At 49.3% G+C, this 27504-nt stretch overlaps 1 protein-coding gene across 8 annotated transcripts in view; it reads right to left on the bottom strand.

Moving 5' to 3' along the window:
- Nucleotides 1-3138: 3138 nt before the first annotated feature.
- Nucleotides 3139-27504, bottom strand: part of EML1 (EMAP like 1) — a 121887-nt gene continuing 97521 nt past the window's right edge. For all 8 annotated transcript variants that reach the window (XM_075330829.1, XM_075330826.1, XM_075330827.1 and 5 more), the window contains 13 exons: nucleotides 26782-26877; nucleotides 25438-25572; nucleotides 25211-25310; nucleotides 24776-24927; nucleotides 24518-24643; nucleotides 22856-22987; nucleotides 22674-22741; nucleotides 22204-22292; nucleotides 21587-21684; nucleotides 13478-13565; nucleotides 12457-12552; nucleotides 10110-10240; nucleotides 3139-3885 (listed from right to left, as the gene is read on the bottom strand). In XM_075330829.1, coding sequence (XP_075186944.1) covers nucleotides 3760-3885; nucleotides 10110-10240; nucleotides 12457-12552; nucleotides 13478-13565; nucleotides 21587-21684; nucleotides 22204-22292; nucleotides 22674-22741; nucleotides 22856-22987; nucleotides 24518-24643; nucleotides 24776-24927; nucleotides 25211-25310; nucleotides 25438-25572; nucleotides 26782-26877 — 1437 coding nt within the window. In that variant the 3' untranslated portion in view covers nucleotides 3139-3759. The remainder of the gene's footprint in view (nucleotides 3886-10109; nucleotides 10241-12456; nucleotides 12553-13477; nucleotides 13566-21586; nucleotides 21685-22203; nucleotides 22293-22673; nucleotides 22742-22855; nucleotides 22988-24517; nucleotides 24644-24775; nucleotides 24928-25210; nucleotides 25311-25437; nucleotides 25573-26781; nucleotides 26878-27504) is intronic.

Raw genomic sequence — 27504 nt, 5'->3', positions numbered from 1 at the left:
AGACAATGTGTTGTGCGGTGCAGTATAACAATCAATAGGCGGTACAGGTAAATGTTAAACCCAGTGAACAGATTCTTATATTTCCAGGCGTAATAACAGAGGGATGAATAATGATAATAATCCTATGTAAAGAAATAACAGACACAACTTTGTAACAAATTTCAGATTTATTCCCCTGCACCCCCCTCCCCATGTAAACAATGCGTTTCAAGCCTTTTAATCAAACAATCTGTAATATGTAATACCGGTTTCCTGTTTGCGTGAACACGATGGTTCTCGTAGACTGGAAGATTAAATAATTGGTAGATGTGTTCCCTTCCATGCAGGCATAACCTGACACAATAAAACCACTATACAAAAAACAAACAAACAAAAACAGACTCACAATAAGTGGCTGGAAATAAAACGGTGCCTGGGAGCCGCGCCGCTCCGTACGTCCAGTATAAAAAGCGGAAATCTGCGTGAGCTCATCCTCGCTGATTGTGTCTTTACTGCACGTTTTACTCCTCGAGGTGCCGCTCGGGGGAGGACGCATTGGAATAGTAACACAGAAAAGGCACTTGGCTCTACAGCTACGTATCCTTCATTAAACGCCTATGTGGCTACATTGCGGGGGACACTACACCTCCCAACGTGCCGGCAAGACATGCTGAGGGTTGTAGTCTCTCCAGAGCTAGGCAAGCACAGTCTACAGTAAACACTTTATAAATTAAAGGGGGGGGGGGGTTCAACTGTTAAACCTACTGTGAGATCCCTTGTTAATGGAGAGGGGGACCCACTTTCAGAAAAGGGGTCTTTCTTTCTTTCTCGAGGACTCAGCACCTTCATTAATTACTTGGATTGCCCATTAAAGTAATAGTGCAATTCTTTTTTCCTCCTGAGGTGGCGCTGCAGGGAAACTGAACACTTCTCTCAGTTCCTCACTGACGATCACTTTAGGTTCCTGCAGGAGTCTTAAAGGTACAGGTGATCATTTACAATTCCAGTCAAACCAACATTGGGGGCTTGTATGGAGCAGAGCCTCGTGGACCCACCTAATAATATGGTAGCAGCACAGGTTTTGTCCTCTGTTTTCAGCCTATTACTTCTGCCCTGGCTCATCATGTAGCATCTTCCTCCTCCTCACCTCCCTTCATCCCCATATATCCTCAGCATCTACAACGCAGTTGTCCAGTCTTCAATAAAAGTCTCATCATTATAGTATAAGACGTTCTGCAATGTCCCAAACGGTCATGTTTCCAATATCTCTGCATGCTTTCAGTGGATGAAAACTTAATCCACAAGTGTTCATCTCTAGACGATCCTTCCAATCAATTCAACAATGCAAGTCTATCCTGCCCTGAAGGGTCGCTACAATGTATCAGGGCAGGAAAGAGCCAGAACTGAATTTTGGAAAACTCTCAGCTGTGAGGAGTACAAGGTCTTTAGCTTTTGTTTTGATTTTGAGCTTCTGGATGTGAAAGTAACAAGTCATCATTCACTGGCAGCAAGCAGAGATCTTGAGAAAGTGTGACAAATATATTGGAGAATTTAATGCCCTTCTGTTCTAGAATGATGATGCTTTATTTCTATCAGACTGGAGAATTAATCCTCAATCAACCTACCGCAGACACGCACACGTCCTGAACCTACCGCAGACACGCACACGTCCTGAACCTACCGCAGACACGCACACGTCCTGAACCTACCGCAGACACGCACACACGTCCTGAACCTACCGCAGACACGCACACGTCCTGAACCTACCGCAGACACGCACACGTCCTGAACCTACCGCAGACACTCACACGTCCTGAACCTACCGCAGACACGCACACGTCCTGAACCTACCGCAGACACGCACACACGTCCTGAACCTACCGCAGACACGCACACGTCCTGAACCTACCGCAGACACGCACACGTCCTGAACCACCGCAGACACGCACACGTCCTGAACCTACCGCAGACACGCACACGTCCTGAACCTACCGCAGACACGCACACACGTCCTGAACCTACCGCAGACACGCACACGTCCTGAACCTACCGCAGACACACACACACACACGTCCTGAACCTACCGCAGACACACACACGTCCTGAACCTACCGCAGACACGCACACGTCCTGAACCTACCGCAGACACGCACACGTCCTGAACCTACCGCAGACACACACACACACACACGTCCTGAACCTACCGCAGACACACACACACGTCCTGAACCTACCGCAGACACTCACACGTCCTGAACCACCTCCGATTGCAGCTATTTAAAGAGGTAGTCCAGGATTAGAAAATCATGGCTGCTAGAGATTAACCTTGTCCAGCAGAACGTCGGTAGTCCATGGCCGCCGACCAGAGTGTCCGGAAATTTTATCCTATCAGCTGGAATCCCCGGCACCTCTTCTGATTTGTAGGCCCGGTGTGACATCATAGTATTGGAGCAATGCATTGATGACATCACACCTTCCCACTAATCAGAAGAAGGGCCGGGGATGTAGCAAAGTAAGAGCTGGCTCCCAAGGCTCTGGTCGGCGGCCATGAACTACCAACGTAGGGGCTCTGAAAATTGTTTTACTCAACTCAAAATGGACAAAAAAAATATATATATACAGCGCCACCATTTTTTGCAGGTTGCAAGAGGTATTGCATATTTTCCACCCTTCACTTCAGTGGCGCTGAGCTGCAATACCAGATACAACCCATAGACCAGAGTGTTGCTGTTTTTCATTTTTTAAGGAAGCAGACACATTTTCTAATCTTGGACAACCCCTTTAACCAGCAGTCCTCCTTCTGATGTAATATCTCTGCTGTGACAAATGCCTCCGATCCACAACGGGTCCCCCCAGTGACCTCTCATAATAAGGAGTTTCTTTCAACAAAAAAAAAAAAACAAAAAAAAAACAAAACAGAGCCATCCCTTACTATAGATTGTATCTGGTATTGCAACTCGGCTCCACTAAAGTGAATGGGACAGTTCTGCAATACCGTACACAGTCTGTAAAGAAGGGAGGCGCTGTTTTTTTGGAAGAAGGAGAAGGCAGTGATGATTTTCTAAATGTTTCCCCCCCCCTCCCCCGTCAATTAAAACCAGGGGAGAATCCTGGAACTGAACAAGAGAGCTGTGAATCACAACTGAAAAAAAAAAAAAAAAAAAAAAAAAAAAAAAAAAAGAAGAAGAGCGCGTTAAAAAAATTATTGCAGGTCGTATACATCTCACCAGATCCAAAACGCACACCGAGGTCACAAAACACACGGGAATGAGATGGCAGAGCCCAGATGCCATGAACAATCCTATCTGAATAACGGCAGAGAAGAAGAATGACGACATAAGTACAAGCAACAAAGTATCGAAGCCGTGTAAGAAACATTCACATTTACAGTTCCTAGGGTGTGAAGACTAATGCAACGTACCAGCCTGGGCCACTGTCATGGATCCAATACTGCTCATGGCAAAACACGGGAGTACACGAGGCGAGTTTAATATATTCATGTAAGCTATACTGACAGAACATTATACACAGTGAATAGTATATAGGACGCTGCACTTCCTGCGTTACATTGTGTGGTGTGCTGCACCGCGAGCTTTCCCTACCCCTACCTATTAGAAGCTGTCGGCTGATACCGGGAGGGCGGACTGGCGGTAATATGGGGTAAGGTGTTGGGGATTTGGTTCCTGAGTTCTCCACGACTCGTTAAGAAGCAGCTCGTGTAAGCTAGAGGAAGGCAAGTGTCGGTGTTTTACGGGATTCTCTTGGTGTCTTCCGAGGCGACTAGAGAATGCGCCACTGCATGATGCTCATGTCTTTACCACCGGTAGAGATTAAATGGCTGTCCTCCAGCAAAAAGCTCACGTTGGTGACGTGGCTGCTGTGGCCGCCGTAAGCGTGGCTGGATGTCTGCAAAATAAAACAAGAGCAAATAGTAAGAAAGGGTTAAAACAAAATTAAGATTTAAAAAAAAAACAAAACAAAACACCATGAATTTTGATAAAAATATCCAACCGTTTTGTGCATACAGCTCCTATGCAGAGCGATTTTGTCTGCTGGCTCTTCTACTATCTGTAGGTTAGCAGATAGGAGGAGAAGGGAATTTTGTTTACTTACCGTAAATTCCTTTTCTTCTAGCTCCTATTGGGAGACCCAGACAATTGGGTGTATAGCTTCTGCCTCCGGAGGCCACACAAAGTATTACACTGAAAAGTGTAACCCCTCCCCTCTGCCTATACACCCTCCCGTGCATCACGGGCGCCTCAGTTTTGGTGCAAAAGCAGGAAGGAGGAAACTTATAAATTGGTCTGGGGTAAATTCAATCCGAAGGATGTTCGGAGAACTGAAACCATGAACCAAAAGAACAATTCAACATGAACAACATGTGTACACAAAAGAACAACCAGCCCGAAGGGAACAGGGGCGGGTGCTGGGTCTCCCAATAGGAGCTAGAAGAAAAGGAATTTACGGTAAGTAAACAAAATTCCCTTCTTCTTTGTCGCTCCATTGGGAGACCCAGACAATTGGGACGTCCAAAAGCAGTCCCTGGGTGGGTAAAAGAATACCTCGATAAAAAAGAGCCGAAAACGACCCCCTCTTACAGGTGGGCAACCGCCGCCTGAAGGACTCGCCTACCTAGACTGGCGTCTGCCGAAGCATAGGTATGCACTTGATAGTGTTTTGTGAAGGTGTGCAGACTAGACCAGGTAGCTGCCTGACACACCTGCTGAGCCGTAGCCCGGTGCCGCAATGCCCAGGACGCACCCACGGCTCTGGTAGAATGGGCTTTCAGGCCCGAAGGAAGAGGAAGCTCCGAAGAACGGTAGGCTTCAAGAATCGGTTCCTTGATCCACCGAGCCAAGGTTGACTTGGAAGCCTGCGAACCCTTATGCTGGCCAGTGACCAGGACAAAGAGCGCATCTGAACGGCGCAGGGGCGCCGTGCGAGACACGTAGAGCCGGAGTGCTCTCACTAGATCTAATGAATGCAAATCCTTTTCACACTGGTGAACTGGATGAGGGCAAAATGACGGTAAGGAGATATCCTGATTGAGATGAAAAGGAGATACCACCTTAGGGAGAAACTCCGGGACAGGACGCAGAACCACCTTATCCTGGTGAAAAACCAGGAAAGGGGATTTGCATGACAGCGCTGCAAGCTCAGACACTCTCCGGAGTGAGGTAATTGAGATAAACCCGACGACGCTAGGAGCCAGGACTCAATGGCCACACAGTCAGGTTGAGGGCCGCAGAATTCAGATGGAAAAACGGCCCTTGTGACAGCAGGTCTGTGCGGTCTGGAAGCGCCCACGGCTGACCCACCGTGAGATGCCACAGATCCGGGTACCACAACCGCCTCGGCCAATCTGGAGCGACGAGAATGGCGCGACGACAGTCGGATCTGATCTTGCGTAACACTCTGGGCAACATCGCCAGAGGAGGAAACACATAAGGGAGTCGAAACTGCGACCAATCCTGAACTAACGCGTCCGCCGCCAGAGCTCTGTGATCTTGAGACCTTGCCATGAAGGCCGGGACCTTGTTGTTGCGCCGTGACGCCATGAGATCGACGTCCGGCGTTCCCCAGCGGCGACAGATCTCTCGAAACACGTCTGGGTGAAGAGAACATTCCCCCGCATCCATGCCCTGACGACTGAGAAAATCTGCTTCCCAGTTTTCTACGCCCGGGATGTGAACTGCGGAGATGGTGGAGGCTGTGGCTTCCGCCAACAGTAGAATCCGCCGGACTTCCTGGAAGGCTTGACGGCTGCGCGTGCCGCCCTGGTGGTTGATGTACGCGACCGCCGTGGCGTTGTCCGACTGTATGCGGATCTGCCTGCCCTCCAGCCACCGATGGAACGCCTTTAGGGCTAGATACACTGCCCTTATCTCCAGAACATTGATCTGAAGGGAAGACTCTATCGGAGTCCAGGTTCCCTGAGCCCTGTGGTGGAGAAAAACCGCTCCCCACCCTGACAGACTCGCGTCCGTCGTGACCACAGCCCAGGATGGGGGCAGGAAGGATTTTCCCTACGACAGAGAGTTGGGAAGGAGCCACCACTGAAGTGACGTCTTGGTTGCAAGGGAAAGAGACGTTCCTGTCGAGGGACGTCGACCTCCTGTCCCATTCGCGGAGAATGTCCCATTGGAGTGGGCGCAGATGGAACTGCGCGAAGGGCACTGCCTCCATTGCTGCCACCATCTTCCCCAGGAAGTGCATGAGGCGCCTCAAGGGGTGTGACTGACCCCGAAGAAGAGATTGCACCCCTGTCTGCAGCGAAAGCTGTTTGTCCAGCGGTAGCTTGACTACCGCTGAGTGAGTATGAAACTCCTTCCCGAGGTAAGTCAGTGATTGGGTCGGTGTCAACTTGGACTTTGGGAAGTTGATGAGCCACCCGAACTGCTGGAGAGTCGCCAGAGCGACGGTCAGGCTGTGTTGACACGCCACCCGGGAAGGTGCCCTGACTAGGAGATCGTCTAAGTAAGGGATCACCGAGTGTCCCTGAGAGTGTAGGACCGCCACAACGGATGCCATGACCTTGGTGAAGACCCGTGGGGCTGTCGCCAGGCCGAAAGGCAGTGCCACGAACTGAAGGTGTTCGTCCCCGATGGCGAAACGCAGGAAGCGTTGATGTTCGGGTGCGATCGGCACATGGAGATAAGCATCCTTGATGTCGATTGATGCTAGGAAGTCTCCTTGTGACATCGAAGCGATGACCGAGCGGAGAGATTCCATCCGAAACCTTCTCGTGCTCACATGCCTGTTGAGCAGTTTGAGGTCCAGAACGGGACGGAATGATCCGTCCTTCTTTGGCACCACGAACAAGTTGGAGTAGAAGCCGTGACCATGTTCCTGAGGGGGAACGGGAATCACCACTCCTTCTGTCTTCAGAACGCCCACAGCCTGAAAAAGTGCGCCGGCCCGAGATGGGGGCGGAGATGTTCTGAAGAAACGAGTCGGAGGACGAGAGCTGAACTCTATCCTGTAACCGTGAGACAGAATGTCTCTAACCCCTCGGTCTTGGACATGTGGCCACCAGGCGTCGCAAAAGCGGGAGAGCCTGCCACCGACCGAGGATGCGGTTCGGGGAGGCCAAAAGTCATGAGGAGGCCGCCTTGGAGGCAGTGCCTCCGGCGGTTTTTTGGGGGCGTGACTTGGACCGCCACGCATAGGAGTTCCTCTGGCCCTTCTCCGGCCTGTTGGACGAGGAGGATTGGGACTTGGCTGAGGGCCGAAAGGACCGAAACCTCGGTTGTATTTTCCGTTGCTGAGGTCTCTTCGGTTTGGACTGGGGTAAGGACGAGTCCTTTCCCTTGGATTCCTTAATAATTTCATCCAATCGTTCGCCAAACAATCGGTCGCCAGAAAACGGCAAACCGGTTAAGAACTTCTTGGAAGCAGAGTCTGCCTTCCATTCGCGCAGCCACATGGCCCTGCGGACTGCCACCGAATTAGCGGATGCTACCGCTGTACGGCTAGCAGAGTCCAGGACGGCGTTCATGGCGTAGGACGAAAAAGCCGACGCCTGAGAAGTCAAAGACGCAACTTGCGGAGCAGAGGTACGTGTGACCGCATTAATCTCAGCCAGACAAGCTGAGATAGCTTGGAGTGCCCACACGGCTGCAAAGGCTGGGGCAAAAGACGCGCCTGTGGCTTCATAGATGGATGTCACCAGGAGCTCTGTCTGCCTGTCAATGGCATCCTTGAGCGATGAGCCATCTGCAACCGAGACCACAGATCTAGCCGCCAGTCTAGAGACTGGAGGATCCACCTTGAGACATTGAGCCCAACCCTTAACTACGTCAGAGGGGAAGGGGTAACGTGTGTCATTAAGGCGCTTAGTAAAGCGCTTGTCCGGAAATGCTCTGTGCTTCTGGACAGCATCTCTGAAGTTAGAGTGATCGAAAAACGCACTCCGTGTACGTTTGGGAAACCTAAACTGGTGTTTCTCCTGCTGCGAAGCCGACTCCTCTATAGGTGGAGGTGGGGGAGAAAGATCTAGCACCTGGTTAATGGACGATATAAGATCATTTACTAAGGCGTCCCCCTCAGGTGTATCAAGATTGAGGGCAACGTCAGGGTCAGAGCCCTGAGCTGCGACGTCCGCCTCGTCCTCCAGAGAGTCCTCAAGCTGAGACCCCGAGCAGTGTGAGGAAGTCGGGGAAGATTCCCAGCGAGCCCGCTTAGCCGGTCTGGGACTGTGGTCCGTGCAGGAGTCCTCCACGTGAGACCTAGGGGGCCACCCCAGGAGCACGCTGCGGCGCAGACCGAGAGGGGCCTGGAGGCGATGATCCAACAGTGCCCGGGGCCTGTGTAAGGACCGGTCTGGACTGCAAGGCTTCTAGTAGCTTGGCAGACCATTTGTCCATAGACTGAGCCATGGATTGTGAAAGCGACTCAGAGTTTCTCAGCAAAAACTGCAAACTCTGTCCCTGCCGCCTGGACAGTGGAAGCAGGAGGGTCTGCCTGATCCGAGGGGCCCACTAGTGACCGAGGCTCCGGCTGAGCAAGTGCAACAGGGGTCGAGCATTGCTCACAGTGAGGGTAGGTGGAACCCGCAGGTAACTTAGCCGCACAAGAGGTACAGGTCGCAAAATAACCCTGTGCCTCGGCACCCTTGCTCCTTGTGGACGACATGCTGTTGTCTCCTAGGAGAGTAATCACTGAGGGTATATAGCCAAAAGTAAACAACCCGGCCGAACAGAGAAAATATATACAAATATATATATATATATATACTCCGGCACCCTAGGGGGACCAGCACCGGGTGACCGGTGTGGCTTACCGACCGCTCAAAGCGGAGTGTGTGTCCACCAGATTCCCTGCCTTAGGTCTCCCAGAGCTGCAGAGCTCGTTCCTGAAATCCTCCACCGGCAGAATGTGTGTAAAAATGGCTGCCGGAGCTCTCAGGGGAGGAGGGAGCCGTGGGCGGCGACTAGTAAAGTGCGGGAATCTGGGGCCCCACAGTGATCAGTGAGGGGGGGGGGGGGAAACCTAAAGTATGCTCCAGCCCTCACTGCCGACGTCAGGTCGACCGGCCCGCCCTTACCCCTGACTGGCAGGCCCGGGGGCGGGAGTTATGGTACTAGGCCGCAATGAAGCCGGGGACTAAATTTAATACCGCGGCCGACAAACAGGCTCGGTCGGCGCGGAAGTCCCGGTCTTCACAAACCAGCAGCTGCTGCAGCGTCTGTGAAACAAGCGCTCCATGCACAGTCCCCATGGGGACACAGAGTACCTTTAGATGCAGGGCCCTGTCCCTGAGGATACATAGACTCCTGTCCGGCAGATTCCCACAGGGGCTGCGGAGGGAGCCCGGTCCCAGTGAATGGATGACCGGTCAGGATCCCACTTCTCCCAGAGCCTCTAAGGGATGGTGAAGGAAAACGGCATGTGGCTCCAGCCTCTGTACCCGCAATGGGTACCTCAACCTTAACAACATCGCCGACGTAGTGGGGTGAGAAGGGAGCATGCCGGGGGCCCTGTGGGGGCCCTCTTTTCTTCCAACCGATAAAATCAGCAGCTGCTGCTGACTAAAATGGGAATGCATGAGTGGATGTGTGCCTCCTTCCACACAAAGCATAAAACTGAGGCGCCCGTGATGCACGGGAGGGTGTATAGGCAGAGGGGAGGGGTTACACTTTTCAGTGTAATACTTTGTGTGGCCTCCGGAGGCAGAAGCTATACACCCAATTGTCTGGGTCTCCCAATGCAACGACAAAGAAAGAGGGGTGTAAAGCCCCCAAACACATTACATAGCTGCCGATCTCCCCGCTATACATAGGAACACTCGGCTCGGCCAAGCGCCCCTGTGTTCTCCGAGACCCCCGCTGGTGTCAACTCATTTCCAGAGAGAACAAAAGGATCGACAGACGGAAATCCAATAGGCCGGATCCTTCTCTCCTTGCGCCATCTTTTGGGGGAGTCAGGAGACCCCTATACCTACTGGACCATCGTCTAATGTGTATGGTGACTAACACATGCAAAACTGACTCTGCAGGGATGGTTTCTCCCGGGATGACACATAGGCATAGTAAGGAGCTGTATACACAAATGGCAGGAATGTTGGGGTAAAGACGACAGAACGGAGGGATTAGTAGAAGTTTTTAGTTTTCCCTATCACAACCACTTACCCGGTACTGTGAGCAGGGATATGAGAACAGGTGGACTTTGCCAAAATCGTCCCCCGTAGCCAGGAGCTTCTGATCGGACGACCTGCAGATGGCGTTGAGGTCGGTCCCGTCTGAGCCTTCTGGCCACACTCCTGGAGAGAAGAAGAACATGAGCAACGTTATCACTGGGAAACAATCAGCAAAAAACAAAACAGAATTGTATAGGCTAGGCTACCTTCGTATACAGACCAGAATTGTATAGGTATAGGCTACCTTCGTATACAGACCAGAATTGTATAGGCTAGGCTACCTTCGTATACAGACCAGAATTGTATAGGCTAGGCTACCTTCGTATACAGACCAGAATTGCATAGGCTAGGCTACCTTCGTATACAGACCAGAATTGTATAGGTATAGGCTACCTTCGTATACAGACCAGAATTGTATAGGTATAGGCTACCTTCGTATACAGACCAGAATTGTATAGCCTAGGCTACCTTCGTATACAGACCAGAATTGTATAGGCTAGGCTACCTTCGTATACAGACCAGAATTGTATAGGCTAGGCTACCTTCGTATACAGACCAGAATTGTATAGGCTAGGCTACCTTCGTATACAGACCAGAATTGTATAGGCTAGGCTACCTTCGTATACAGACCAGAATTGTATAGGCTAGGCTACCTTCGTATACAGACCAGAATTGTATAGGCTAGGCTACCTTCGTATACAGACCAGAATTGTATAGGCTAGGCTACCTTCGTATACAGACCAGAATTGTATAGGCTAGGCTACCTTCGTATACAGACCAGAATTGTATACCCATAAAAATAAGAACTTTATTAGTACTCAATTAAAAGATTTTCAATCAACCAAAACATCAAACATACAGGAGTGCATGTAGTGTGAAGGTGCACACTGAGGGGCCAGGTGTAGGAACGCTTATAGAGGGGTCTGAGGGTTGTATAGATTAGGTATTGATAATATGGTGCCCCCATTCCACGGCGGCTCGCCCGCACAAAAGTGCAATAAAATCAGCACATTATTGCCAGACACGGCAACATTTATACAGACAAAAAATGGAGATTTCAAGCCACACTATGTAGGAAGGATCAATGGTTAGGTCCCAAGTTTTGGGACAACACTGTGGATTGTCCCAAAACTTGGGACACAACCATTGATCCTTCCTACATAATGTGGCTTGAAATCTCCGGTTTTTGTCTGTATAAATGTTGCAGTGTCTTGCAATAATGTGCTGATTTTATTGCACTTTTGTATCTTGGTGGTGGCTATTCAATCAGGTAGTTAGGAACAGTGAGGGCGAGCCGCCGTGGAATGGGGGCACCACAAATCTTGGGTGCTTAAAGCCCCATTGGTAGGTAGGACACAGATCAGGGACAGATATAACCCTTAGTGGTCCATATTATCAATACTTCATCTATACCACCCTCAGACCCCTCTATAAGCTTTGCTACACCTGGCCCCTCAGTGTGCACCTTCACACTACATGCACTTCTGTATGTTTGATGTTTTGGTTGATTGAAAATCTTTTAATTGATTACTAATAAAGTTATTATTTTTATGGGTATAAAATTCTGGTCTTGAAACAATCAGCAAGCCTGGTCTGTGATTATGTAAGACATCATGGGGAAAGGTAGTGAATAATGTGAGAACCCCAGGAAACAAAGCTGTTATAGTCATATAATTAGTAGAGAAGCCACGTGACATTGCCGGTACTGAATGTAGGGGGATTACATTCTGTGTGCCCCGGACGTGGACAGATTCCAGGGGAGCGACATCTGAAGGAGCTCAGCTCCGCTCCAGACACAGGAGGTAGTTTGTGAAGATTTATTATGGAGGCCTTTGGTTACGCTTGTCCCTGCAGCATTCATTTTTCCATATACCAGCCTGTGACATCATATCTGGGTTTTTTTTTCCAGGGTGTGATGTCAAATTGTACATGGTGATAATTGTGTGCGCCATCCTTGTGCCGTGAAGTTACTGTGTGCGCTATCCTTGTGCTATATCCTTGTGCTGTGACGTCACTATGTGTGATATCCTTGTGCTGTGAAGTTACTGTGTGCGCGCTAGATCCTTGTGCTGTGACGTTACCATGTGTGATATCCTTGCGCTGTGACATGACTGTGTGCATTACTTCTGTGCATTAGGGACAGAACAAGTTTTTCTACAGGGCTCCAGAATAACTTGTTATGCCCCTTGCCAGAGTATTATGTATACACATTGACATAAGTACTGTTTCATCCCTAGTCTTCACTAGCTATTTGCCGCCATGCACTCCTTTCTTGCCCTGACGGCTGAACACTCTGCTTCTGTATTGAATGTTCAATTCTTAATAAAGGTTTTCCTGACCAAAAACTTGGAATCCGAGCGTGCAGGTATAGGTCGCCCATTCCAGGTCTCTAGTGGTTTCCGCGCTGACTACTTGCTTGCAGGCCGTGGGAATCCCTGTAACAGAGAGGGAGCAACAAGTGAAAACACAAGAAACGTGCAGCCATCCTACAACATTATAATTCCTCTAGGTGGCGCTATCTACTTTTTTCCAATGCTCAAACTTATTGATGAGCGAGTACTATCATGCTCAAGTGCTGGATACTCGAAACAACCAGGTCGGATGCTCGAGTACAGAGTATAAATAGTAGTCAATGGGAAGCCTGAGCATTTTTATCTGAAGATCTTGCGGAAAAATGCTCAGGTTTCCTTTGACTTCCATTATACTCGGTACTCGAGTAGAATGTGTCTGACCTGCTTGTTTCCAGTACCGAACATGGTAGTGCTCACTCAACTAGTTGCGAGTACCGAGCGCCCAAGCATGGTAGTGCCCACTCATCACTAGTTACGAGTACAGAGCACCCGAGCATGGTAGTGCCCGCTCATTATCACTTAAGGGTGCTTTACACGCTGCAACATCGCTAGCGATCTCGTTAGTGATGTGACACGCCACATCGCAGATAAGATTTGCAGAGATCGCACATAGGTCATTTTTGTAGCGGCGGTCACATGTGCAATCTCAGCAAGTCATATGTGCGATCTGGCGTGTTACATAGCTAACGATATCGCTAGTGATGTCGCAGCGTGTAAAAGCACCCTTTAGACTTTTCTACCTACGCTCAGACCTTTACCAAGGTTTCAAAACAGAATGCAGTAAGGTAAAAGCGGATATGTAAAGTTCTAGATAAGATACCTAAAATCTGGACCCCTGTGTCCAATCACATGATCATGACTTCTCATGATAGATAGATAGAGATATAGATAGATATATATTACATATATATATATATATATATATTACATATATATATATATTACATGAAATCACAATATGTCCATATGTAATTGTAGCGTACAAGGAAAAAAAGCAGAAACCACTCACAGTACAAGATTTCATAATCTCCAGAATTAGACATCAGATATTGTGAATTCACCGACCAGCCCAGGTGAGTAATAAAACTGGAGTGACCCTAAAATAAAATATATAAATAAAATAAAAAATAAATAAAAAAAATGGAGAAAATTAATTTGGAAAAAAAAAAAAGGTGTGATATATAGGCTGCTAACAGTGCAACGTCCTGATAGAGGCAACAGCTGGCTTTTAAATGAAACCATGAGTTTTACCATATAGTGTACTAGAAAACGGCAAAAAAATTCCAAATGCAGAAAAATTGCAAAAAAAGTGTGATAGCACTATGGTTTGAGATATTTTATTCACTGTGTTCACTATATGGTAAAACTGATGTGTGGGTGGGATGCCTCAGGTCAGTGCGAGTTCGTAGACACCAAACATGTATAAATTTACTTTTATATAAGGGGTTAAAAAAAAAAAATCGGAAGTTTGTCCGAAAAAAGTGGCGCACGTTTTACGCCATATTCGTGACCCGTAGCGTTCTCATTTTTCGGGATCTATGGCGCAATGACGGCTTATCTTTTGCGTCTCGAGCTGACGTTTTTAACGGTACCATTTTTGCGCAGATGCTACGTTTTGAACGCCTCTTATTGCATTTTGCGCAAAAGTTGTGGCGACAAAAAAACATCGTTTTGGCGTTTGGAATTTTTTTGCCGCTACGCCGTTTACTGATCAGATTAATTGATTTTATATTTTGATCGGGCGTTTCTGAACGCGGCGATACCAAATGTGTGTATTTTTTTTAACCCTTTAATTTTCAATGGGGCGAATGGGGGGTGATTTGAACTTTTAGGTTTTTTTTTTAATTTTTTAAAACTTTTTTTTAACTTTTTTTTTTATTTTACTAGTCCCCCTAGGGGGCTATTGCGATCAGCATTCCGATCGCTCTGCAGTATCTGCTGATCACAGCTACAAGGCTGTAAACAGCAGATACGCTCTCTCTCTCTTTTGCTGTGCCGCTGGCACAGCGAATGTGAAAGCAAGTCAGGTGTAGTACAGGAGTCATCACATGACCCTGTGCTACCATGACAACTATCGGGAGTCACGTGATCGCGTCACGTGACTTCCGGTATCGGGCGGTAAGTAAATGTTTACCGCGATCGCGCTTATAATGGCGCTGTCACATATTGACAGCACCATATAAGGGGTTAAATGGCACGAGCAGATAACGATTCTGCTCGTGCCTAGCAGGAACACATCTCAGCTGTGAAAATCAGCTGAGATGTGTGCCGATCGCAGCATGATGCTGTCGGCAGACCGCGGGCAGTAACATTATGACCGCAAGGACGTAATTTTACGGCCCGCGGTTGTTAAAGAAGGGAATTTTGTTTACTTACCGTAAATTCCTTTTCTTCTAGCTCCAATTGGGAGACCCAGACAATTGGGTGTATAGCTTCTGCCTCCGGAGGCCACACAAAGTATTACACTAAAAGTGTAAAGCCCCTCCCCTTCTGCCTATACACCCCCCCGTGCATCACGGGCTCCTCAGTTTTGGTGCAAAAGCAGGAAGGAGGAAACTTATAAATTGGTCTAAAGTAAATTCAATCCGAAGGAAGTTCGGAAAACTGAAAACCATTCAACATGAACAACATGTGTACACAAAGAACAACAGCCCGAAGGGAACAGGGGCGGGTGCTGGGTCTCCCAATTGGAGCTAGAAGAAAAGGAATTTACGATAAGTAACCAAAATTCCCTTCTTCTTTGTCGCTCCATTGGGAGACCCAGACAATTGGGACGTCCAAAAGCAGTCCCTGGGTGGGTAAAATAATACCTCGTAAGAGAGCCGTAAAACGGCCCCTTCCTACAGGTGGGCAACCGCCGCCTGAAGGACTCGCCTACCTAGGCTGGCATCTGCCGAAGCATAGGTATGCACCTGATAGTGTTTCGTGAAAGTGTGCAGGCTCGACCAGGTAGCCGCCTGACACACCTGCTGAGCCGTAGCCTGGTGCCGCAAAGCCCAGGACGCACCCACGGCTCTGGTAGAATGGGCCTTCAGCCCTGATGGAACCGGAAGCCCAGAAGAACGGTAGGCTTCGAGAATTGGTTCCTTGATCCACCGAGCCAGGGTTGATTTGGAAGCCTGTGACCCTTTACGCTGGCCAGCGACAAGGACAAAGAGTGCATCCGAGCGGCGCAGGGGCGCCGTACGAGAAATGTAGAGTCTGAGTGCTCTCACCAGATCCAACAAGTGCAAATCCTTTTCACATTGGTGAACTGGATGTGGACAAAGAGAAGGTAAGGAGATATCCTGATTGAGATGAAAGGGTGATACCACCTTAGGGAGAAATTCCGGAACTGGCCGCAGAACCACCTTGTCCTGGTGAAACACCAGGAAAGGAGCTTTGCATGACGGCGCTGCTAGCTCAGACACTCTCCGAAGTGATGTGACTGCTACTAGGAAAACCACTTTCTGCGAAAGGCGTGAAAGAGAAATATCCTTCATTGGCTCGAAGGGTGGTTTCTGAAGAGCCATCAGCACCCTGTTCAGATCCCAGGGTTCTAACGGACGCTTGTAAGGAGGGACTATGTGACAAACCCCCTGCAGGAACGTGCGTACCTTTGGAAGTCTGGCTAGGCGCTTCTGGAAAAACACAGAGAGCGCTGAGACTTGTCCCTTAAGGGAGCCGAGCGACAAACCCTTTTCCAATCCGGATTGAAGGAAGGAAAGAAAAGTGGGCAAGGCAAATGGCCAGGGAGTAAAACCCTGATCAGAGCACTAGGATAAGAATATTCTCCACATCCTGTGGTAGATCTTGGCGGACGTTGGTTTCCTGGCCTGTCTCATAGTGGCAATGACCTCTTGAGATAACCCTGAAGACGCTAGGATCCAGGACTCAATGGCCACACAGTCAGGTTGAGGGCCGCAGAATTCAGATGGAAAAACGGCCCTTGAGACAGCAAGTCTGGTCGGTCTGGTAGTGCCCACGGTTGACCCACCGTGAGATGCCACAGATCCGGGTACCACGACCTCCTCGGCCAGTCTGGAGCGACGAGGATGGCGCGGCGGCAGTCGGACCTGATCTTGCGTAACACTCTGGGCAACAGTGCCAGAGGAGGAAACACATAAGGCAGTTGAAACTGCGACCAATCCTGAACTAATGCGTCTGCCGCCAGAGCTCTGTGATCTTGAGACCGTGCCATGAATGCCGGGACCTTGTTGTTGTGCCGGGACGCCATTAGGTCGACGTCCGGCACCCCCCAGCGGCAACAGATCTCTTGAAACACGTCCGGGTGAAGGGACCATTTCCCTGCGTCCATGCCCTGGCGACTGAGAAAGTCTGCTTCCCAGTTTTCTACGCCCGGGATGTGAACTGCGGATATGGTGGATGCTGTGGCCTCCACCCACAGCAGAATCCGCCGGACTTCCTGGAAGGCTTGCCGACTGTGTGTTCCGCCTTGGTGGTTGATGTATGCCACCGCTGTGGAGTTGTCCGACTGAATTCGGATCTGTTTGCCTTTCAGCCACGGCTGGAACGCCTTTAGGGCAAGATACACTGCCCTTATCTCCAGAACATTGATCTGCAGGGAGGACTCTGGCTGAGTCCAGGTACCCTGTGCCCTGTGGTGGAGAAAGACCGCTCCCCACCCTGACAGACTCGAGTCCGTCGTGACCACCGCCCAGGATGGGGGTAGGAAGGATTTCCCCTTCGACAATGAAGTGGGAAGAAGCCACCACCGAAGGGAGGCTTTGGCTGCCTGAGAAAGGGAGACGTTCCTGTCGAGGGACGTCGACTTCCTGTCCAACTTGCGGAGAATGTCCCATTGAAGTGGACGCAGATGAAACTGCGCAAAAGGAACTGCCTCCATTGCTGCCACCATCTTCCCTAGGAAGTGCATGAGGCGCCTCAAGGAGTGTGACTGGCCTTGAAGGAGAGATTGCACCCCTGTCTGTAGTGAACGCTGTTTGTCCAGCGGAAGCTTCACTATCGCTGAGAGAGTATGAAACTCCATGCCGAGATATGTCAGTGATTGGGCCGGTGTCAGATTTGACTTTGGGAAATTGATGATCCACCCGAATCTCTGGAGAGTCTCCAGAGCAATGTTCAGGCTGCGTTGGCATGCCACTCGAGAGGGTGCCTTGACAAGCAGATCGTCTAAGTAAGGGATCACCGAGTGTCCCTGAGAGTGTAGGACTGCTACCACTGTTGCCATGACCTTGGTGAAGACCCGTGGTGCTGTCGCCAGGCCGAAAGGCAGTGCCACGAACTGAAGGTGTTCGTCCCCTATGGCGAAACGCAGGAAGCGCTGATGCTCTGGTGCAATCGGTACGTGGAGATAAGCATCTTTGATGTCGATTGATGCTAGGAAGTCTCCTTGGGACATTGAGGCGATGACGGAGCGGAGCGATTCCATCCGGAACCGCCTGGTTTTTACGTGTTTGTTGAGCAGTTTTAGGTCCAGAACAGGACGGAAAGATCCGTCCTTTTTTGGCACCACAAACAAGTTGGAGTAAAAACCGTGACCCTGTTGCTGAAGAGGAACAGGGATCACCACTCCTTCTGCCTTCAGAGTGCACATCGCCTGAAGAAGAGCATCGGCTCGCTCGGGGGGCGGAGATGTTCTGAAGAAACGAGTCGGAGGACGAGAGCTGAACTCTATCCTGTAACCGTGAGACAGAATGTCTCTCACCCAACGGTCTTGTACCTGTGGCAGCCAGGCGTCGCAAAAGCGGGAGAGCCTGCCACCGACCGAGGATGCGGTGTGAAGAGGCCGAAAGTCATGAGGAGGCCGCTTTAGAAGCGGTTCCTCCGGCGGTCTTTTTAGGACGTGACTTAGACCGCCATGAATCGGAGTTCGTCTGACTCTTCTGTGGCCTGTTGGACGAGGAGAATTGAGACCTGCCCGCGGGCCGAAAGGACCGAAACCTCGATTGTACCTTCCGTTGTTGAGGTCTCTTTGGTTTGGGCTGGGGTAAGGATGAGTCCTTTCCCTTGGATTGTTTAATGATTTCATCCAATCGCTCACCAAACAGGCGGTCGCCAGAAAATGGCAACCCGGTTAAGAACTTTTTGGAAGCAGAGTCTGCCTTCCATTCACGTAGCCACATGGCCCTGCGGACTGCCACCGAATTGGCGGATGCTACCGCCGTACGGCTCGCAGAGTCCAGGACAGCATTAATGGCGTAGGACGCAAACGCCGACGCCTGAGAGGTTAATGACACCACCTGCGGAGCAGAGGCACGTGTGACTGCATTAATCTGCGAGTGACAAGCTGAGATAGCTTGGAGCGCCCATACGGCTGCGAATGCCGGAGCAAAGGACGCGCCGATAGCCTCATAGATGGATTTCAACCAGAGCTCCATCTGTCTGTCAGTGGCATCTTTGAGTGAAGCCCCATCTTCCACTGCAACTATGGATCTAGCCGCCAGTCTGGAGACTGGAGGATCCACCTTGGGACACTGAGCCCAACCCTTGACAACGTCAGGGGGGAAGGGATAACGTGTGTCCTTAAGGCACTTAGAAAAGCGTTTATCTGGACAAGCTCGGTGTTTCTGGACTGCCTCTCTGAAGTCGGAGTGATCCAGAAACGTACTCATTGTACGCTTGGGAAACCTAAAACGGAATTTCTCCTGCCGAGAAGCTGACTCCTCAATTGGAGGAGCTGGGGGAGAAAGCTCCAACACCTGATTGATGGACGCTATAAGGTCGTTCACTATGGCGTCTCCCTCTGGCGTATCTAGGTTGAGAGCGGCTTCAGGATCAGAATCCTGATCTGCCACCTCCGCTTCATCCTCTAGAGAGTCTTCCTGCTGAGACCCTGAGCAGTGTGATGAAGTCGAGGGAAGCTCCCAGCGAGCCCGCTTAGGCGGCCTGGGACTGCGGTCCGTGTCAGAGACCTCACCTTGGGACCTATGAGTCACCCCAGGAGCATTTTTCTGCTCCAACCGAGTGGGGCCTGGGGTCAATGATTCAACAGTGCCCGGGGCCTGTGTTACCGGCCTGGACTGCAAGGCTTCTAGTATCTTAGCAGACCATTTATCCATAGTCTCAGAAAGTTTGTCAGCGAATACTGCAAACTCCGTCCCTGTCACCTGGACAGTGGTAGCAGGTGGTTCCACTTGGGCCACCAGTGGCAGAGGCTCCGGCTGAGTAAGTGCCACAGGGGCCGAGCATTGCACACAATGAGGGTAGGTGGAACCTGCCGGTAGTATAGCCGCACATGAGGTACAGGTTGCAAAGTAAGCCTGTGCTTTGGCACCCTTGCTTTTTGCGGACGACATGCTGTTGTCTCCTCTGAGTACAGTCCGGGAGGGTATATAGCCAAAAACCAACAGTGCGACCGTACAGAGTAAATATATAGCATATAAACCTATATATATACACACTTAGGCACCCAGGGGGGCCAGCACCTAGAAACAGGTGCGGCTTACCGACCGCCAAAAGCGGTTGTGTGACCACCAGATTCCCTGCCTGGATCTCCCAGAGCCGTGTTGTCTCTCCTCTCCAGCTTCAGAAGTGCTGACAGGAATGGCTGCCGGCGTTCTGTGAGAAGGAGGGGGCCGTGGGCGTCCCCTAGAAAGTGCGGGAATCTGGTGCCCCACGGTGCTCAGTGAGGGGGGAGGAGGATACAAAGTATGCTCCAGCCCTCAGCGCTGACGTCCAGTGCAGCGTCCCTCCCTTCCCCTGACTGGCAGGCCCGGGGGCGGGAATATGCGGTACTAGGCCGCAGAAGCCGGGGACTAGAGTTATAAGCGCGGCCGGCAAACAAGCGCGGTCAGCGCGGTAGTCCCGGCGCACTAACACGCCCAGCAGTGCTGCAGCGTGCGCTCCATGCGCCGTCCCCAAGAGGACACAGAGTACCTCACAGTAGCAGGGCCTTGTCCCTGACGATACCCAGCTCCTGTCCAGCAGATTCCCCAGGGGCTGCGGAGGGAGCACGGTCCCAGTGTCTGGAGACCGATTAGGATCCCACTTCACCCAGAGCCCTGCAGGGATGGGGAAGGAAAACAGCATGTTGGCTCCTGCCTATGTACCCGCAATGGGTACCTCAACCTTAACAGCACCGCCGACCAGAGTGGGGTGAGAAGGGAGCATGCCGGGGGCCCTATATGGGCCCACTTTTCTTCCATCCGATATAGTCAGCAGCTGCTGCTGACTAAATTGTGGAGCTATGCGTGCATGTGTGCCTCCTTCGCACAAAGCATAAAAACTGAGGAGCCCGTGATGCACGGGGGGTGTATAGGCAGAAGGGGAGGGGCTTTACACTTTTTAGTGTAATACTTTGTGTGGCCTCCGGAGGCAGAAGCTATACACCCAATTGTCTGGGTCTCCCAATGGAGCGACAAAGAAAAAAAAAATAAAAAAAAAACCCCAAAACACAAAAATTCCTTCAAAAAGTCATTAAAAATTTTTTTTAAAAAACTTATTTTGGGTGTTTCCATGGCAGCCTTATTGGTGATGTGCTATCCATAGTGTCGTGGAGAGGGGGGTGAGGGGGTATACCGTCTTTCTGTGGAGACCGCCAGCTGGTGTAGAAAGACTGAGGTCAGACAATGCCCCCTGGGAAAAGGGTATGCAAATTAGCTACATGTAAGGATCTTGGCTCTCCTGTGCCACCTAGTGGAGGCAGTAAGTCATGACCCAGGTAGTTTGTAAATGTTTGGACATTGACTATTCTATAGTGAAAAGGTGGCGTTAGTGGCCGCTTTCTTCTTACAGGAGGAGAGCTCATCTGCACAGATATTTTCCAGGAATTATTGGGACAAAAACTATTATTTATTTATTTTTTTTAATAAAGGCTGCAGATCACCAATAGCCAGGCTTGTGGTCACTCCGAGAATAGCAAAGTGTCTAACCCATTTGGACCTGAGGGGCAGTGCAGATACTAGGATAATCTCTCCCTCTCAGACCCAGCAATAGTCTTGACACGGCGTCAATTCTTCCCGGAGTATTCCATAGAATGTCAGGCTAAGAAACAAGGACCAGGACTCCAGAAAATCCCCACAAATAAATATTATTTTGCATTTATTGCCTCAGATATCCATTTTTCTGTTATTTCACTTCCATTATTGATATTTGTTTTTTTTTTATGCATCAGCAAAAAAAAAAAAAAAAAAAAAAAAAAAAAAAAAAAAATTACCGAGCATTTGCCAATGCGACTGTATTTTCTCCCGTTCTCATTAACGGCATAAATATAGATGTAGTTGTCATGGGAACCGATTGCAAGGAAATTTCCATCTGTTCAGAAAGAGAGAAGGTGAAAAAAAAAAAAGATAAAAATGGGGAAGACGCTCGGAGCCATGAGTCAGCAGAAAGCAGAGGAGCGGCAGAAAGCAAGCCGGTAACACTCCCAACCGGTCAGCCATCTGAAGAGCACACGAGTATGGCTGATAGCAGGGAGCAAAAGAATGCATTAATCAGCATAGCACAGAAGACTGGAGAATATCATGCTCCCTTTAAGCCTTGGTTCATTCATTGCCCCCCAACTCCGCTTGGTTTGCACTGGCAGATTGATGCTATCAGATTGTACATATTTTCCACCTAGATCATATTGGGTTAAAACTAGAGGTGTAAATTAGTTTCAGGTCAGTGACCTCAGATCTGACAAACACTAGCACCAGGAAGCGATGCCATATTGTTCTGCTGACAGTTTCCCCATAAGCAGAATACCAGCTCCGCTTCAGAACGGTTCTTGTAGGCAAAGAAGAAACCGGACACGTCGACCATTCAGAAGCCCAAAATTAAAAAGATCCAAACCTGGAGAGTAGCACATGACGGAGAGCTGCTCGTTCCCATCCGTGTGCACAGTCACCAGGTCTTTGGTGTCCGTATCTAACACAAACCACCTGCCAAAAAAAACAAAATCCATAGTGAAATATTCCACTCAGTAGTGCTGATCGCTGGTTATTACATAAATGACCACTAGTGGGGGACAGAGGTCAGACCCAGTCACTTGATTTATGCCCAAACCTCGGGCAGCCTGTATCAGCCAGGCTGCACTGTTACCACGTACGTTTCAGAAAAAACTGTTTAACGAGTCGCTCAGCTCCAGGTGATTGATTGGTCTCCCTGTGTGATGACATGAGAGTGACCTGTCAATCAAGTAGAGCAGGGCGGGGAGGAGGCGGCCGGGGCTGAGCCATTCAGTGCAAGGCGGGAATGGACTAATCGGAAACTACAGATTTACCCTATAAGACAAGTGAGCCATTTAGATTTTCCGCACATACCTGCCCGTCAGTGTCCCAATTGCCACAACAGAACCATTGGGGTGGAAGCCTGCAGACTGGGCCGGATCCTGGAAGAAAGAAAATGAGAATCCGTGACTGGTTAAAATGTTGCTGCTTTTTTTTTTTTTTTTTTTTTTTTTAATCAGCAGCTGGTAAAGCCGGGTGATGGCCGACATGCAAACCTCGATGGTCTTGCTCCAGACAGGACGATGACTGATGGCATCCCATAATGTTATCTGCTTGTCGTGACCACATGTCAGGAACTGAGGCTTCTGGGAGTGTGACGCTAATCCCCACAGTTCATCCGTATGACCCTGTGCAAAGCAGAAAGCGCTGATAATATAAAACATGCAACGATCAGCAGAGGCGGTGAGGAATATCTCCATTCACTGGCAACAATTAAAGGGGTATTCCCATCTTCAAGGCTCTATCCCAATATGTAGTAGGAATAATAAATAATAAAAAATAAAAAAAAGAATATTAGCAAATACTCCCAATTAGAAATGCAGTATAGTTCTCCTGATATAGCCATGTATCTTACCTCATGTGCAGGGCATTGCAGCTTAGGTATCCTATCCACTGATACAACCACTAGCAACTAACTGTCCCTGAATGAGTGTTCATAAGCACGGATCCTAAGCTACTGCAATGCCCTGCACATGAGATAGAAGACAGCGCTAATCAGAAGAACGATACTAACGTATTTTTCGGACTATAAGACGCACCGGACCATGAGACGCACCCTGGTTTTAGAGGAGGAAAATAAAATTTTAAGCAAAAAATGTGGTCATGACTAACTGTTATGGGGCAAGGATCTGCTGCTGACACGGTTATGGGGGGTAATGTCCCAAATTCTCTACTAAGGTACCCCAGCCTGGTAATGCTCCTCCTGCCTTGTATATACAGTATATGTCCCCCATCCTGCTATATACCGTCATCCTGGCATATGGTCGCATCCTGCTATATACTGGCATATGGCCGCATCCTGCTATATAACCCATCCTGGCATAATATACCCCCATCCTGCTCATAATATACCCCAATCCTGATATATGCCCTCATCCTGCTATACACCCCCATCCTGGTATACGGCCCGCATCCTCTGGCACATAAAACGGTGTCAGCAGCAGCGCTGGAGTGTGGAGCTGGCCATGATCCCTGCAGCACCGCGATGTTCTCCTGTCTGTGCTGGTGGCGGCTGCGTGTGGACACGTGCGCACAGCAATGACGTCATCGCTGTGCGCACCGCTAGTCTCCACACAACCGCCGGCACAGACAGGAGGACATCGCGGCGAGTGTACTGATTCACTGCACCCCGCACTGATGATGATGCGCGGGGGGGCAGTGAATACAGCCGCACATGATCACTCCAGTCTGTAGTTGCCAGGGGTGATCATGCGGGCAGGCTGTTTAATAAGCGCGCGTTCCTTACCATCACCCCGCCTACCTGTCAGTGCCGACTTCAGCGCTGAGAGATGATGGGCGGACATATTAAATGAGTGGGTCCATGTGGTCACGGCAGGCTTCTACAGCTACAGCCTGCTCGTGCCACCGATGACCCGCTCCACCGCAGCACCCTCATTCCAAGCAGCCCTACATTCAGACTAAGACGCACCCCCCCACTTTCCACTAACATTTGGGGGGGGGGGGGGAAAGTGCATCTTATAGTCCGAAAAATACGGTACATTTCTAATTGGAGGAATTGGCTAATATTTTTACACCCACTACATATTGGGATAGGATCTTGGAGATGGGAATACCACTTTGAAGATCTTAAAAATAGTGGGGAATTGAAGCAAACTTGCAGAGCCATCAGATTTATTGCTATTTAGTCTGACCCTTACCTGTGTGATTGTGCTGAAGTTTCCAGCTAACGTTCCCTGAAGGACAAAGTTTCTTGTGGTTCCGATCAGGACGACGTCACCTTTTCCTTCTGCAACAGTCCGCACCGGGCCAAACTGATCTGGAATCTTACAAGGGAAGCGTCCAGCGGTCATAAAGTGCATAAACATCTTCCAGGAGTTAGATTACATATTCAGTACTCGGATCATGAGATTTGTGGGTTTCCTGCTGTTGCTCGTAGCCCTTATGTCCGCACTTACCTCTACTACATTCACTTTCTGGTAATTTCCGTCCCAGGATATAAGCTTCCTATCTTTTCCTCCAGACACCAATGTGCCATCTCTCTGCATGCAAAGTGCAAAAATACCGCCATCATGGGCTCCTTGAACTGCGTGGTTAATCCTATTGGTACCTATAGATAGCAAGAAAAAAATAAATAAATAAATAAATAGAAAATGACTATCAGCGGGAATCATCTGTCAGTGATGCATCTGTCTGTCCCTCAGAAGTGAAGTTAGCATATCCCCTTGTGTGTGACCGGTCCATCGTTCTGATCAAGGTAGCGCATACACAGGAGGATACTGGAATCGGTGGCCTGTCAGTGGTTTCCGGTTGAGAACCGCTATCCCTGTAATCCCAGGATGTCCTGCCGTGAAGTCACAACTACCTGACGGCAGCTTCCCTATTACACTTACCTTTTCCCCAAACTAGAAGATTTCCGCTTGAATCTCCTGTGATTGTGTCGCCATTTTCCGAAAAAGTGACGCACAGAACAAACTTTGGTTTCTCTTGTTTCTGTGAAAAAGGAAATATGAATGGAAACACGAAAAAATCATGACTAACAAGAAAAGTATGAATTCAGTTACAAGAGTCGCTCTCCAGCACAGTGACTGGGGGATAATAGTGGTAATTCTCCCATTACCTCAAATAATCCTTGTTTCTTGATTAGAGAATTCCCCTCCAGCGTCCAGAAGTACAGGTGAGATTTACCGCACGTGACGATGATGTTTGTATCCGTTGGATGGAAGTCGGCTACAAACACCGCTTCATTTGAGCACTAAAAGAAAAAAAATGGAAAAGCCAAAAATTCAGAGACTTTCAAAAATTCACTATTTGTTTACAGCAAATATCACTAAACAGGACGGAGTCAAGAATTAGACCAAGTCCTTCCCAAGTTCCATACTACATCTTCCAGATTGCAGAAGACGCTGAGAGTTGTGGTGTTACAATAGTCGAAAGATCACAGGCATAGACATAACCCCAGGTAGTCTCCGCTCCAGATTCCAATGATGAGGATACTCCCATCTCATGCCATCCTTTTACGATCAGTGCATGAATGACCCCAGGATACTCACTGATCCTGAGAACGAAGGGGGTCACAGAGTTGATTGAGTGCTGCAGCCTCATCATGCTCAGGATCAGTTGGGGGTCTCAGAGAAGAAACTCCAACAATCATAAAATGATGACGTGCTACTGATGTGGTATCACATTATGATACTCTAAAGGTACAGTCACACATAACGAGATCGCTAGCGAGATCGCAGCTGAGTCACGGTTTCTGTGACGCAGTAGCGATCCAGTTAGCGATCTCGTTATGTGTGACACCAACCAGCGATCAGGCCCCAGCTGTGAGATCTCTAGTCGTTGCAGAATGGTCCAGGCCATTTTCTTCATAGGCGATGTCCTGCTGGGGAGGACCCATCGCTATGTTTGACACTGTGTGACAGGATCACAGTGACTGCAGAGATCGTTATACAGGTCGCTACTGCCACCTGTATTGTTCCTGCATCGCTGGTAAGATCTCACTGTGTGACATCTCACCTGCGACCTCCCAGCGACTTACCTGTGATCCCTATCAGGTCGCCTCGTTTTCGGGATCGCTGGTAAGTCGTTTTGTGTGACTGGGCCTTAAGTGTCCTTGTTTTTTGAGGTTGCTTAGTCTTTTCACTGCATTAATGATGAATTTCCTTAAAATGTTTTTAGCCCCTTAAAGTAAGAGCCATATTACACCTGCAGATTATTGCTCTGTATAATCACAGCAGATCATTATTAAATATCACAAGTCTTTATGCTCTTCTTATAACCCCTGCAGTAAAAATGGCAAAGGCATAAACTAGCACGGACATGTGATTACTGCCCAACACAGAGGATATTACCAGTCACGGTGTCCGATATCACATTACTATCTGCCATTACTGGACAGTACGATAATTATGCGTGTTATATCGCCCTGGGCCTACAGACAACAAATAGCACCAGGCGTTACCTTCACATCGGCCAGCTTCTCTTCTTTCTGCCAGTCCCAGACCGATAGCACGTGGTCATTGGAGTCATCCACAGAGCACAGGTTACCTCCTCCATTCTACACAAAAAAGCGAGTGATCACAACGACACACCAGCAACAGTTAAAAAAAAAAAAAAAAGCAGCGAAAAAAACCTTGTGTCACTGATAGTAGTGGTGGCTGCAGACAGGATCTTATCATGTATCTCTGTATACAGGGAGCTCCCCCTAGTGGTGGCTGCAGACAGGATCTTATGTATCTCTGTATACAGGGAGCTCCCCCTAGTGGTGGCTGCAGACAGGATCTTATCATGTATCTCTGTATACAGGGAGCTCCCCCTAGTGGTGGCTGCAGACAGGATCTTATGTATCTCTGTATACAGGGAGCTCCCCCTAGTGGTGGCTATAGACAGGATCTTATGTATCTCTGTATACAGAGAGCTCCCCCTAGTGGTGGCTGCAGACAGGATCTTATCATGTATCTCTGTATACAGGGAGCTCCCCCTAGTGGTGGCTGCAGACAGAATCTTATCATGTATCTCTGTATACAGGGAGCTCCCCCTAGTGGTGACTGCAGACAGAATCTTATCATGTATCTCTGTATACAGAGAGCTCCCCCTAGTGGTGGCTGCAGACAGGATCTTATCATGTATCTCTGTATACAGGGAGCTCCCCCTAGTGGTGGCTGCAGACAGGATCTTATCATGT

Source organism: Anomaloglossus baeobatrachus, chromosome 12 (assembly GCF_048569485.1).
Source record: "Anomaloglossus baeobatrachus isolate aAnoBae1 chromosome 12, aAnoBae1.hap1, whole genome shotgun sequence".
Classification (NCBI taxonomy): domain Eukaryota; kingdom Metazoa; phylum Chordata; class Amphibia; order Anura; family Aromobatidae; genus Anomaloglossus; species Anomaloglossus baeobatrachus.
This window is presented reverse-complemented; position numbering and strand designations above follow the sequence as displayed.